The sequence below is a fragment of the Crocodylus porosus genome, unplaced genomic scaffold (assembly GCF_001723895.1).
Source record: "Crocodylus porosus isolate Cpor-Errol unplaced genomic scaffold, CroPor_comp1, whole genome shotgun sequence".
Lineage (NCBI taxonomy): Eukaryota > Metazoa > Chordata > Crocodylia > Crocodylidae > Crocodylus > Crocodylus porosus.
This window is the reverse complement of record NW_017728949.1, coordinates 3,234,362-3,249,827: the sequence shown is the minus strand read 5'-3', so window position 1 is coordinate 3,249,827 and position 15,466 is coordinate 3,234,362. Positions and strand designations below refer to the sequence as shown.

At 42.3% G+C, this 15,466-nt stretch overlaps 1 protein-coding gene across 6 annotated transcripts in view; it reads right to left on the bottom strand.

Moving 5' to 3' along the window:
- Window positions 1-15,466, bottom strand: part of KIAA2012 (KIAA2012 ortholog) — a 102,777-nt gene that overhangs the window by 39,319 nt on the left and 47,992 nt on the right. For 3 of the 6 annotated variants that reach the window (XM_019554519.1, XM_019554520.1, XM_019554522.1), the window contains exons 12-13: window positions 10,411-10,496; window positions 2,202-2,273 (exon numbers count right to left, since the gene is read on the bottom strand). In XM_019554519.1, coding sequence (XP_019410064.1) covers window positions 2,202-2,273; window positions 10,411-10,496 — 158 coding nt within the window. The remainder of the gene's footprint in view (window positions 1-2,201; window positions 2,274-10,410; window positions 10,497-15,466) is intronic. The other 3 variants (XM_019554521.1, XM_019554523.1, XM_019554524.1) reach the window with 1 other exon arrangement.

Here is a 15,466-nt window from a genome sequence, read left to right as displayed (position 1 = left end):
CAGCTGACTTCCTGCCCTTTGGGCAGGGGGCTGGACTCGATGATCTCCCGAGGTCCCTTCCAGCCCTGATGTCTATGAAATCTATGAAATCTATGAGATAGTATCTGTGCTCCATCTCATCTGCAATGAAAACTTGCTTAGGACTGTGACCCACAGCAGCTATGATTGCTTGAAGCACCTCAGGAAGCTTTACAACAGCTTCATGATCAGCACTTGCAATTTCCCCAATCATCTTAACATTGTGAATGGTCTTATGCTGAAGGGACTTGTCAAACCAGCCCTTACTAGCCATGAAGGGCTCTTCAGGGCCACCATCCTCTTGAAGCAGACAGCCGTAAATTTGGAAGACCTTACACCTTATTGCAGCAGAGGAAAGATTCATCTTCCTCTGGGTCTGATCTTCCACCCACACCCCCAACATCTTCTCCCGCAGTGGGTTTCTTATTTTCATTGCTATCTTGGCAGCAAGTGGTGTAGAATGCATCACAGAACTCCTTATGTTGTCAGCATTCTCCTTGATGGCACATATGGTTGACTCACCCAGGTTGAATGCATGACCCAGTGCAGAGGGCTGCTCACCATCTTCTGCATGGTTCAAAATCTCCACTTTTGTGTCTCCAGTGTGAGCAAAGTTCTCTTGTGCTTCATTAATGGACCAGGGAGAGGGGTAGGAGATAAGCTAGTGGGATGGAAACTACAGAAACACATGTTATAGACAATGAGCAAGGAGCACAGGTCTGCACAGGAGATTATATTTTGGTGTGCATCACTCCTACAGTGCACTGCACAAAGCAACTGACTGCGGGCTTCCACCACACCGATCACATAAAAGTAAATTTACCTCACATATAATGAATTTTTGGTATAAAAGGGTCATTGCATAAGAGCGAATTTGCACATACAGAACCCAAATAAAGCGAGGGGAACCTGTACTATCCCTTTACAAATGGTAACTGTTAGAATCATCCCCTCCCTTCTTCCATAAGCATGTACATATTAAAATGTAGATGGCTCTAAAGTTTTCTATTAAAACTGAGGGACTGTCCTGTCTTGTCAATTAGACATCACAGCAAACTATTACTATTGGGTGTTCTACTTAAAATATAAAACAATGGGCCAAATTAACCCTGGTGTAAAAGCTTGCAATTCTGACTACTATTAGCTGTGACTAGTAACTTAGGATGCCCAACAGGAAGTGTTTTTAGATGTCAGTCTTCTGAGGAAAACAAAGCTTATAGGGAACCTAATTTGTGTTGCTTAGTGACCGAACCATTAGATCATCCACAGTACAGCACAGACTTGGTCACACTCCTTTCAGTTGGAGAGCTGGTTCATGTAAAGCAACATGGTGTATTTGAGGGTGCCACTTCTGGGCATGGGAAGTTTGCAGTCTGGACATGGCCCAAGAGTTCTGTGACCTAAAATCTCTGAGTAGTTTTGTCCAACAAAAGGCAATGGTTGGCAACATTTTGAGGTTATTTGACAGAGCTTATCTTGGAGCATAGGCCACTTCCAACCTGGCTCATGCTGCCACTGATGCAGCTATAATCACTGCTCCCCCCTCCAGTGCTATTGCCACTGCTCCTCACGGCTTCCTGGCCAATCCTGTGGGTGAAGCCCTCCACTACTGAAATGCCATGCAAGCCCTCAACTGCCAAAATGTTGCAGAGGACCCCTTGCTCTGCAGGCCAGATAAAATGGCTCCAGGACTGAGTTTGGCCCATGGACCGTAGGTTGCTGAACGCTGGGTGTTGTAACTTGGTTAATCAGTTGATCTACTCCAGTGGTGCCCAACCTTTTTGCCCAAACAAGATAGCACCGTGAACAACATTTCACCTTCAGACCAGTGGTTGAGTGCCCCTGATTTACACTAATTCTCATCAACTAAGCCTCTTACTTTCTGGATTACAAAGCTCAGGCATGATTTACAATTAGGGTTTCTGGTAACCACCCCACAAACTCCCTTAAATATGTAAATATTTTCAGTAAGGTCTGAAAAATTATTTTGAAAAGTCAAATTTGTTTGTATTCCTCTGTTGGATTCTGCCCTTGAACTTTTTACCAAGAAGTTAAATAGCCTAGAAGATTTTTTTGCACAACTGTACAACTAAAATATTATTTTTTTTAATACCATGTTAAGTAATATCAGTAATAGCATATCAGACATTAGACATGGAAACCTTTTTCCTGTTTTAACATACCAGCTTTTTGTTTATAAAACTCTGAGGCTCTCTGTTCTTCAGGATAGCTGCCTCCAAGGACTGTGCAGTTTTCTACGTAGATAAAATGAAGAATTTCAGAGGTATGCCCTACAACAAATATGATCTGATATTGCAAATATTCCAAAAATAGTTTTCATAACTGAAAATATTAAATGTAAACTCCTGAGTGTAGTTTTAAAATAGCTAAAACTGCTTTTTGCTGCGTTTTGGAGCAGAGGTAGCTATGTTTCAGTCATGGGTAAGGGAATCCCCATATGTTCTGCCTTTTATCACTGGTGATGTCATAAGCAATCTTTGTAAATCACTTTTAGACTTTTGAATGATAATTCCCAGGACTGCAAATTATACTCTACATGTTAACCTCTGAAGGGGATGCATAGCTTGTTTATGCTGGAGAATTGGATGGGCAGAGTTGCATAATTGTAAACCAAAGGTGCAATGTGTCTACTTTAAACAATGCATGAATAGAAAAACCCAGTTACTATTTTGTCTTACCTTCATGTCACAGACCCAACCATGGGGTATCCCCTGGACCCCAAGTTTTTCCCTGCTGTCCTGCTGCTTGTCCCAAGGGACAGACCAATATTTGCCCTTACACCAGGCCCCACAGCTGCAGCAAGGAAATCTTTGCCAGCTCCTGGGTGAGATAAGAATTCCCTTGGGTTGTGAAAAAAATGTACTTCCCTCACTTCTGTAGAAGGGACTAGCCTTCACTTCCCCCAAGATCACACTTTACCATAGGTAATCATTAAGGTAACAGAATAAGAAAAAGAATCATTGCATAGAAAATAATTGTATATGAAAAGTTGACCACATTGCTTGAAGACAGAGCAAAAAGACAATTACTTGCCCTTTCATTTGATTACAACCTAATTCTTCTGGGAGTCCTGCCAGTATTTCTAGAGATCAGACTTTCTGTTGATCCTGCCAGCCCTGATTGCTGAGGATCTGGAATCAGTCTAAGGCCTGGAATCATCCAAAGACAACCACTAGCTCACTGAAAGCTCCTAAACACCTCCCAGATAGCTTCCTTTCTCCCCTATCCCCCAGCAAACCTTGTTCACTTTTTTGGAAAGTCTCAGAATTCTCTAAAAAGCCCTTTCCTTCCTGGAGCACCTGGAGTTTCCCTAGCAAATGGCCTGTTTTCCTGACATGCCTTTGTTACTGTGAGACTGTTTTCCCATTATAGGCAGACAATACCTTGGGCACCCATACCAATAATAGCCCTTCCATCCAGTGATAAGAATTATATGAATGAATATAACTTATTACCAGCTTTTAAATGGGACCAACATGAAATCAATCAAATCAAACTTGGGACAGATGTCTTTATGGAAGACACTTTAAGCTCCCAATTCATTCCTACTTTTGGGGTGTGTTTGGGACAGTCCACTCAAGCTCTACATTGCAAAACTGTTCTGAAGTTAATAGGTATCCAGGTTGTAGCTGTATTGGTCTCCAAAGTGGGGTACGCGCACCCCAGGGGGTGTGCAAGATGATCCATTGGGGTGCGGGAAGAAAATGTTACAACGTCTATTTATATTTATATAAATATACATATATTGGGGGTGCATGCTCAAAAATTTTTTACTGATAGGGGTGTAGGATCAAAAAAAGTTTGGAGACCACTGGTCTAAAGGATAGGATGTTTATCCCACGGATCCTGGCATAGCTTCCAGAAGTAGTAGATTCTGGGAATTTTGAAAGCCTTTGTGTGATACTTCAGGCAGTCTGTTATAACTGGGCTGAAGGACACACTCAGTGTGCTGAATTTCTCTAATGTAGAAAAAGACATAAAAAGGTTCAGGCCTCTTCATAGCCACACTTTTTGTTATGGACATACTTTTGTTTATCCATACTTTTGTTACTCTTCACCATTGTTATATGCACACTTTTTCAATCCTGAATTGATGTTTTTTATTTTGTGTTTTATGAAGTGCTGTGAATGTAGCATGGGTACTAACTTGCAGAAAAGTAATTTCTTTGCCAAGTGATGCTTCACATAACAATCAACACTATTTATCACAGTGTTTTTAAAAGCATTTAAATATAAAACTACCACACAATCTGGATGCACTGTTTATTCAAGCTGACTGGCAGCCTTTAGTCAAAACAGGGCCAGAACTGTTGCACATTAGAATTGAGTTGGATTGGCATAGACTTATGAGAACTTGTTTAATACAAGTTCTAGCTGGTGGTACCATGCTAGAACTCATTTTCAGGAGCACACAGCTTAATTTCTCTGTTATCATGGAAACTTTCCATTGTGTTACTTGAATAAAGTAGATCTGTGAGATTGCTTTAGATTTAGCCATGCAATTGTTCTTTCCCATACCTTTTATTAGTTTATCTCTTGTATTTACCTGTCCAGTCAATGAACTTTTTAACACTGCCTTTGTCTTTAAGAGACAGTAAGGGCTTGGCCTTTGATAGAATTTATGGAGTCAATACCTTCCCGTGGAAAAAAATGTTTTCCAGCTGTAGAATTAACTGCTTATTTGAGACTTTCAAGAATTGATTTTTGGTTTTATATATCACATCCAGATGCCTCTGAATCCATGAGACTAAATAATAGTTGTCTAATCTTAGCTGACTACTAAAAAGATAGATTCAAAATTTTCAGAAATGACTAACTGTTTGGGAAGTCCAGCATAATTTCCCTTCTGGTTGCCAGACTATCCTAAAACATCTTGATCACCTGGCCTCTGAAAACAAGGTTTCTTCAAGGTGCATTAAAAGGGCATGCAGCCTTTAAAAAAAAATTGTGGCGATCAGAACTGAAGGACTAGATTGTCCTGTTTCTGAAGAACAAGGTATAACCTCTGGACCTCAGTTTCACCTAGTCAGTTGTTTTGGGTTTTTTTTAGATGGCATACTTTCCAACAAAGGCCCTGGACAGCTTACTATGAGAGACAAACTAATTTATATAAACAAGCAGATAAGGTATGAAACAAAAACTCTTTAAATGATATTACAGCTTAGCTTGCTAAATGCTGCCCAAATTGAAAGGTCTTGCAGCATTTCCAGAAGATGGGGGGTCTCAAGAAGAAGGGAGTTCCAAAGCTGAGGACTGACTGCTGAAAACAGTCTCTCACATGTTTTCACCAATGATTTCCCAAGTTTTGGTGGACTCTTGGTACTTACAGGAAGTTGTTCTTGGCTGACCTTAGGGATTTGGATGGGGCACAATAAGACAACAGGATTGACAGGATTGGCTACACAACAATTTCTTCAATGAACTAAAACTCAAAAAAGGTATCCTACAAAAAAGTGGAAACTTAATCATAGTACTAAGGAAGAGTATAAGAGCATCACAAGGGTGTACAAAGAGAAAATTAGAAAGGCCAAGGCATGATTTGAAAGGCTACTAGCAAGGGACACAACAGGCAATAAAAAGGAATTCTACAAGTATGCCAGAAGGAAGAGGAAGGCCAAAGAAACCATAGGTCCCTTATGGAATGCAGAAGGTAATCTAATTATGCATAATGCAGAGAAAGCTGAAGTGTTTAAAGTCTTTCTTACTTCAGACTTCATGAATAAAGTCAGCTACCATATGACAAGTGCCATTTGCAGCAAAGAAAGGGAAGGAGATAAATAGTCTAGAGTAATGGAAGAACACATGAGAGATAACTTAGATGCTTTCAAGTCAACAGATCCTGAGTTACTGAAAGAATTGACTGAGGTCATTTCTGAGCCATTGGCTATCCTGGCTATCCTCTTTGAGAACTCATGGAAGTTGGGTGAGGTCTCAGATTATTGGAAAAGGGCAGATATAGTGCCCATCATTAAGAAAGGGAAGAAGAAAGATCCAGGGAATAAAAGCGCAGTCAGCCTGAACTCAATATCTGGAAAGATTATGTAGCAGATCCTCAAAGAATCTATTGTGAAGCACCTAGAGGACAATAAGGTGATTAGGAACAGCGAGCATGGATTAATCAAGGGCAAGTCAGGCCTGACCAACATGATTTTCTTCTATGATAAGGGTCTGTGAATGGTGTAAGAGCAGTAAATGTGATATACCTTGATTTTTGCAAGGCTTTAACACTGTCTGCCACAATATTCTCATTAACAAGCCAAGGAAATACAGACAAGATGAAAGTATTGTGAGGTGGATAAACAACTGGTTATTTTATTATGCTCAATGGCACTATGTCCAGCTGGGAGGAGGTATCAAGTGAGGTTCCCCAGGGGTTTGTCTTAGGTCTGGTATTGTTTAATAATATCTTCATTAATGATTTGGACAAAAGAATTGAATGCATGCTTAACAACTTTACAGATGACACCACATTGGGTGGAGTTGCAGATGCTCTGGAAGGTAGGGCTAGGATCCAGAATGACCTGAACAGATAGGACAAACGGTTCACAATCAACCAGATTAGATTCAACAAGGACAAGTCCAAAGTCCTGAATTTGGGATGGAATAACTGCATGCACAAATACAGAGTAGGGAATGAATGGCTAGGCTGCAATACTACAAAGACCTAGGAGTTACAGTGGACCATAAACTGAATAAGAGCCAACCATGTGCTCTTGTGGCAAAAAAGGCCAACAGCATACTGGGTTATATTAATAGGATTGTCACTTGCAAATCAAGGGAAATGATCCTTCTCTATTCAGAACTGATTAGCCTTCACCTGGAGTACTCTGTCAAATTTTGGGCCCCACATTTCAAGACAGATGTGGATAGACTGGAAAGAGTCCAGTGGGGAGTAACAAAAATAATTAAAGGTCTTGGGAACAAGCTTTGTGAGGAGAGGTTGGAAGAACTAGGGTTATTTAGTTTGGAGAAGAGAAGACTGAGAGGGGATTTGATAACAGTCTTCAAAAACCAGAAGGGCAATTATTAAGAGGATGGAGATACCCTTTTCTCTATGGCCATAGGGACCAGACTGGTAACCATGGGCTCAAACTGCAGGAGAAGAAATTTAGATTGGAAGAACTTTGTGACCGTGAGGGTGCTCAAGCATTAGAACAGGCTACCTAGAGAAGATGTGGAATATGCATCTTTGGAAGTTTTCAAAAGCAGGTTAAACAGACACTTGACTGGGCTGGTTTAGCCAGGGATGATCCTGCCTTGAGCAGGAGGCTGGTTTAGATAACTTTGTGAGGTCCCTTCCAACCCTACTTTCCTATGATCCTATTAGGGAGAAGGCAGTCCCTTAGGTATTTAGGGCCTTATATATCAAAACCAACTTTGTGAATTGCATCTGAAAAACTACTGGAACCTAGTGCAGACTTTGGAGCATGAGAGTTAGGTGCTCCTGGTGACCTATCCCTGTCAGAAGGTAGGTTTCTGCATTCTGCATGACCTACAGATTCCAGAAGGACATCAGGAGCAGCCCCACATCAAACGCATTGCAGGAGCTAGACTTGAGGTTATGAAAGCACGGATGATGGTAACCAGATCCAAATCTAAAGGTTAAGGTAATAGCCGTCTCACCACATAATACTGGTGAAAGGTACTCCACTACCACCTGAAGATCCAGATGCATCAGAGGATTCAGGAACACTGCAAAGCTGTGAACCTGAGTGCCAAGTGGAGGCTAAACTATGTCACCAACAGGTATCTCAATCCCCTTCTCTAGGTCAAGTGGTCTGCTCACCACCATCACCTTTGTCTTGTCTGGATTTAGCTTCAGTCGGTTCACCCACATCCAATCCTTAACTGCAGCAGGCACTGAGAAAGGACTGGGATTGTGTGGCCCAGGTCAGAGCAGAAAGAAGGACAGAGACGAGTGTCATTAGCCTACTGATAACATCTCAATCCAATCTCTGCATGACCTTACCTAGTGGCCTCACATAAATGTTGAACATTAGTGGTGACAAGATGGAGCCCTTGGGGATTCCACAGGAGAAGACCTAAGGGGGAGACAAGCACTCAGTCATCAATACCTTCTAGCATCTCCCTGATAGGAAAGAGTAGAAACAATTTAGAGCAGTTCCACAAATCCTTACCAGGTCAGGTAAATACTTTTATCGACATCTCATGATCAACTGTAAACAAAGATGCTGAAACATCTAGTAAAATCAACAGGGCAAACTTTCTTCTGTTTATCTCCAAGTGAAGATTGTTGATCAAAGCCAAAAGTGCTGTCTCCATGCTATGCCTATGATGAAAGCCAGATGGACAGGGGTCCAGGTATCCAATAGCATCCAGGTGTCCTTGGAGCTGTTGGATGACCACTCATTCAGTGATCTTGCCCAAGAAAGGGAAGAGGTTGGAAATAGAGTGATAGTTGGTTGGGGATTCAGCATCAAGAGGAGGATCCAGACAGTTCCTAATTTAACATCTGCTCCCCTGACAACCTCCACCATCAGGGACCCATCTCCCCTGGCTGGCCTTTGCAAATGAGGATGGGCATGGATCCAGTTCACAACTGGTTGTTTGCATACCCCAAACATCCCATACCCCAAACATCCTCTGCATCAGAGGATGTGTTTAGGGGAATCTGGTAGCTCAATTATGAACTGGATCTGTGTCAATTGGTTGTATAACCAGTTGTTATACTTCTAGTATTATAAGAACCTAAGTCTGTCTGTCTGTAGCACTTCAGTTGTACTCTGACTGGCTGACGGAAACAGCCAATCAGAGTGCTCCAAGCTTGGGGGAGCACCGCCATGATTTTGAAGCTACGCCAAGGGCTGGACAGAGGATGGGGGAGACGAGATCAGCAGTGCTGGCCTTGACTCCCCCACCCCGCTCCCTGAAAGAGGCTAACTTCATCACCATAAGCAAACTTCCCATGGCCCAAAACAGACTGGATGGATCCAGTCCCTGCCCTGACAAGAAATGTTAAACTTGCCAACATATCTCCACCCCCAAACCCCACCAATTACTACACCCCATAACAGAACCACCCCATTCCTGGATCTTACAGCTGCACCTCCAGAAATGTTATATATCTCATCCAGTGCACTAAATGCCCTGATGGAAAATATGTAAGAGACCAAACAACAACTGCGTATCAGAATGAATACACACCAGAAATCCATCAAAGACAAGAATATCTAATTACCAGTGGGGGCACATTTCTTACAAGAAAACCACTCTCTCTCCAATCTCTCGGTTCCAGTCCTCAAAGGGAATTTACAAAACACCTTTCACAGATGAGCCTACAAACGTCACTTCATCAACCTACTGGATACAAAAAATAATGGACTAAATAAAGACATTGGATTTATGACACATTACAACCTGCCTAACATCTGACTCTCCAGGTACGTCTTCACTATTTACCAGCTACATTCATTCTCCTTCCACACCCCACACCCCAACCAGTCTTTTACCCACTGACTCCTCAATTTACATCTTCACTGACTGGCTTTCTTGCATGCTTATCAGCCTCTGGCTTCTTTACTATTCATTCCATCCAGGAAGAGCACACACCAACTGCAGATGCTTCATCAGCCTGATGAAGAGTATTTTGTACCTGAAAGCTTGCAAAGAAGAATTTTTCCAACTTTTTGAATAGTTCTAATAAAAGATATCAGATTTACCCAGAGAACCTTGTCAGCCCTACTAGTGATAGCCTACCTTTACATGATAATTCAGATGACTGATGGATCAGAAAAAGCCTACAGTAACAATGAGGTACATCTGATGATTGTTTAAAACTTAATATATAAAAATGGTTTTTTTTTTCTGTTGAAATGGAAAGGGAAACTAATGCAAAGTGAGCAAGTACTCTTACTGGAATGATCTAGAGTTCCCTATCCTCCCCTATGGTCTCTATAGTTTTTTTAACTTGCCTAAGGCAATGGGAATTTCATTACCTTTAAATACCTACTTAAAACACCAAGCGAATCTTACTGTGTTTCCATTTTTTCTTATGACATTTACAGCTTTTCTAATTAATATATTTTTCCCAAATAATTGATCTTAAATATAATTCCTCAAATTTATTAAGAAAAAAATGTTTCATTAGATAAGACAATTGGTTCAGCATAGTCCTGGTCCCAGTGGTGGCCGGTGTAGGGTATGTCAAAAGAAGGTGAACCCTTTGATAAATTGTACAGTACCTTCAATAGGAAAGCTGTACAAATCATAAAGAAAAATCACTAAGAGATTCTAGGAAAATATAATCTAATACTCTACTCTCTGAATGAGCTTATGTTTAGCCAAAACAAATATTTTGTGTACTTCATCCTGCCTTGGTATAAATTTGTATAACAGTATCATGGATCGCACCTTATCACTCCTCTCTTGAGTCAAGGAGGTTTCATGGGGATTTGTGTAAAGATTGGTTCCTGCTTCAAGGGATAATCCACAGTCCCCTGCAATGAAAATGACAGAATCTTGGTCAGGATATATTTGTCTTTCAGTTTTTAGAGTGTATTTATTGTCCTAGATTGACAGCTCTGAAGTCCAGTTTCCTCACTATGAAAACGGTACAGCATGAGCAGCCCACATCTCATCATATGCTGCAACTGTATATCAGCCTGAACCATTTAGTGATGTAAAGATGATGTGGGGCCCATACATATTCAGTCCTGTAGTCCTTTTTTAAAAACTATTTCTAATAGAGTCAATTGTAAAGGTGATCCAATGGCACAAATATCTAGATACTGGAAAGCTAATCCAGCACCGGTAGATTAAAAGCTACATATCAGAAGTCCGTGGAGTCTGTAATTTTGATCTCTTGCTCTCCTTTGTGTATTTGTTTGAGCAACATAATGCGGTGGCATTTTTATCCTTTGTTGGGTCAGTGTCATTTGGGAGGCAGATTCAAAGCATCTGATTATCAGGTAAGAGAAAGCAGCTGTCTCCTGTTCTGACTCCTGTCAGTTCCTGGGTACAGGTACTTAGATAGGTAGAGTCTACTGTTAAAAGACTGCTGCACAAATGGTAGCATCACAATCATAGTATCTTGCAGAAATGTCCTAGAAATGTAGAGGACTAAATTTGCATGTGGCATTCCATTGTCAGGAGCTGACCCTCTTTCCTTTTCTGCTGAGAACTCCTCACTTCTCATCTTCTTGTTTAACCTCATCTATGGCATCTGGTGTGGTGATCTTGAAGGGCCATTTTGAAATTCCAGAAATAACGTGTAAAACACATATAAAGTTACCTACAGTGTTTGCTGTTTTACTAGTAAATAGTTTGCATAGACATGTAGCTCTTCAAGTAACATACTGAAACTGTCTGTCTTTTTTCTACCTGAATTCTAAACAAGAAGGTGGAGGGTTTTTTAATAGTAATAAATGCAAATAACTTCATGTATAGTTTTGTTCCTTTTCAAGTGTTTATACTTTCCACAATGTCCCAACATAAATGATCATCATACAAAAAGTACCCTCTGTTCTCATTATAAACATTTTACCAGTTCGAAGGACTATTCTAGTAACCTTGACATCTCCCTCCAGAGGATAAATGCTAAAAATACTGCACACAGTTTTGCTGTAATACCCAATATGACTATATACGTGCTTGTCCTGTAACAGTAAATATCAAGAGTTTCTATTTTATGGGAGGGAAATCCTTGATATTCTTATAGATCAATAATGTGTATATTTTTGTGTCATGGGAGCCAACTGGTTCTTCCACGACTTCAGGTATTCTGCTTGTTTTTAAAACTTCTCATCCTAAATCTGTGGGCGTGAATGGAAGAAAGCTGCAGCAAGATGCAATGAAGTCTTCTTGAAATTCAAAAAATTATTGCGTAAAGATTTTTCTATCCCAACTTGGAATAAGAAGACTTGTACCTGGATTATGACTAGTCTGCAGCCCAGCTAATCTTAAACCATCCGATCATGACAATCTGTCACAAAACTTGTGTTATATATATAAACAAATCCCTATTTTTCCTGACTAAATACTGACACATTTAATGTATCAGGCTCCTGATCTCCACATGGGCAGAAAAGGTATAATAATGCCTGGCAGCCACGTGGAGATTCATTCATAGATTGTAGTTGGAAGGGACCACAAAGGATCATCATGTCTGACACCCTGCCCCTGGCAGGAAAGAGGACCGAGGTCAGATGACCCCAGCTAGGTATCTATCAAGCCTCCTCTTGAAGACCTCCAAGTTAGATGATAGTACCACCTCTCTTGGAAGCCCATTCCAGATTCTGGCCACCCTTACTGTAAAAAATGTCTTCCTAATGTCTAACCTGAATTTAATCTCCACTAGTTTGCACCCATTATTCCTAGTTACTCCTAGGGGTGCTCTGGTAAATAGCATATCTCCAATTCCCTGTTGTCCTCATTGATAAACTTATAGGCAGCTACAAGGTCTCCCCTCAGCCATCTCTTGTGAAGGCTGAAGAGATCCAGATCCCTCAACCTCCCCTTGCAGGGTCTTTCACGGAAGCCACTAATCATGTGAGTGGCCCTCCTCTGAACCCTCTCCAGGTTCTCTGAGTCCCTCTTGAAGTGCGGCGCCCAAAACTGGACGCAGTATTCCAACTGTGGCCTGACCAACGCCGCATAGAGCGGGAGCATCACCTCCCTCAATCTGTTGGTCATGCATCTGCTAATGCACGACAAGGTGCAATTGGCCTTGTTGATAGCTTTGTTACACTGCCGGTTTATGTTCATTTTGGAGTCAACTATGACTCCAAGATCCCCCTCAGCCGCTGAGTTGCTAAGGAGATCGTGACGAACCAGTAAGGTCCTGATCCCCATATGGTGTGGAGAGGCATCCCCACCTGTCGGGAATAGCTACATGGGGACTGGGAGGGATACCCACATGGCTGACAGGCAGTGACCCCACCAGGCAGGGATGCCTGTCCCAGCCACGTGGGGATGAGACACTCCCAGTCCCCATATGGCTGTCCCCATCAGGTGGGAATGTCTCTCCTGGCCATATGGGGATTGGGTCTGATCCCCACATGGTTGGGATGCAGCAGTTCCAGCTTCTGGGACAGGTCTTTCCCCACGTGGGGACTGGGACTAACCTCCTCTCCCCTGCCAGCCCCGGGTTGGCACCTGGGGGAGCCTGGAGATCCCCCTGGTTGCTGCAATTGCACAGAGCAGGGCAGCAGAGCAGAAACATCCCTGGTGTCAATTGCTCCAGTTGGGAGCAAATTTGCTTTCAAGCATATGCCTTTTGCCCAGAAATCAGCCCTCCAAAATTGGGTTTGTGTCTTAATCTGGAAAGCTGAAAGGGATAACACTGGACTCTGCCCCTGCTTGCTTGCTGTCCAGAGAAAGGGCAGCCATACAGCATAGCCTCTTCATGAAAGAGTCATATTTAGGCCATAACTTTAGAAAAATCTTTCCCCCCTATATTCTGCCTTCCACAAACAAAGTGTGTGTCCTATAGGGCACGTAGTATGCAAGAAAATATGGTACAAATCTGTATGAGTCCTCTGTAGTGGTAGGGCAAGCAGTCTTTATAGAGAAATGCATGTGGGCAGGAATGTGACTTAAGACGTGAGGTTTCATAGTTTCATAGTTGGTAGGGTCAGAAGGGACCCGAGCAGATCATCAAGTCCGATCCCCTTCCATGGCAGGAAAAAGTACTGGGGTCAAACGACCCCAGCAAGGTGTACATCGAGACTCCTCTTCAAGACCCCTAGGATAGGAGCCAGCACCATTTTGCTTGGAAGTTGGTTCCGGATCCTAGCTGCCCTGACAGAGAAGTAGCACCTCCTAATGTCTAATCTGAATTTACCCTCTGCCAGCTTGTGACCGTTATTCCTGGTCACTCCTGGTAGTACTTGGGGAAACAGGGACTTCCCCAATGCCTGCTGGTCCCCTCTGACTAGTTTGTAACAGGCCACTAGATCCCCCCTCAGCCTTCTCTTGTGGAGGCTCAACAGGTTCAGGTCCCTTAGCCTCTCCTCGTAGGGTCTGCCCTGCTGCCCCCAGTCATGCGAGTGGCCCTCTTCTGGACTGTCTCCATGTTGTCCACATCCCTCCTGGAGTGCAGTGCCCAGAACTGGACACCATACATCAGCTACAGCCTGACCAGTGCCACAGAGAGGGGGAGGGTCACCTCCTTGGACCTGCTTGAGATGCATCGGTGGATGCATGACAAGGTGCGGTTGGCCTTCCTAACCGTGTCCCCACACTGCCGGCCCATGTTCATTTTGTCATGAATAGTGATTCCAAGATCCTTTTCTGCCTCTGCACTGATGAGAAGGGAATGCCCCAGCCTGTAGGTATGGTGCTGGTTCTTCCTCCCCCCGGAGCATCACCTTGTACTTGTCAGTGTTGAAACCCATCCTGTTCTCATCCGCCCACCCCTGTAACCTGTCTAGGTCCGATTGCAGCCTATTCCTCCTGTCTAGCATGCCCACATCCCCCCACATCTTAGCGTCGTCAGCAAATTTGAACAGGGTGCTTTTTACCTCCTTGTCCAAGTCACTGGTGAAGATGTTGAACAGTGTAGGCCCAAGGACCGAGCCCTGGGGGACACCACTGCCCACATCCCTCCAAGTCAAAAATGACCCATCCACCACCACTCTCTGGGTGCGGACCTCCAGCCTGTTGGCGACCCATTTGACTATGTAGATGTCGACACCACATTCCCCCAGTTTCTTAACGAGAATGGGGTAAGAGACAGTGTCGAAGGTCTTCCTAAAGTCCAGAAAGACTACGTCCACTGCTACCCCTGCATCTAAGCATTTTGTGACCTGGTCATAGAAGGCTTTTTAATAGTTTCTAGTGACAGTGACTATGACATCTTGGAATGGGAGTGGTGCCCCTCAGGCTTGGGATAAATAGTTGCAGAGTAAGAAACAAATCTTATCATGACTAAGAGAGACACATGTGCGTGCGCACACACACAGACTCTCCTCCCTTAAAGTCACTGCAATTATCACACAAAGTTAAACACTAAGTAATCTGATGAGAAAACAAATATTTACACATTAACTTTGTCTATTTTATCTGATTTTGGCTTTATATTGTTTAACTAACTTGTGTGAGTTTGAATGGCAATATTTGTCATTCTTGGAATATGAACAAAGATAATCATGCTTAAATAGCAAGGGACACAGGAAGAAAGAGAATCTGAATAAACATGTTAATTTAGGATTCTGGGAACAAACACCATGGAATGAAAACTTCATTAATGTTAATTGTTGCTTGTAGAGTTCAAGGGTGAAAGCTTTAGAGAATGAAAAAAATGAGAACGGACATTAATTATTAAATATGGTGCTTGAAGACATTTTCTAGACCAAAAAGTGAGATAAATTGCATAATAAGTGTTAATTTTTTCTCTCAGAATGAACATAATCCTTTAAGAAAAACTATGATAATGAAGAGGTAAATACATATATCTATTTTATATATA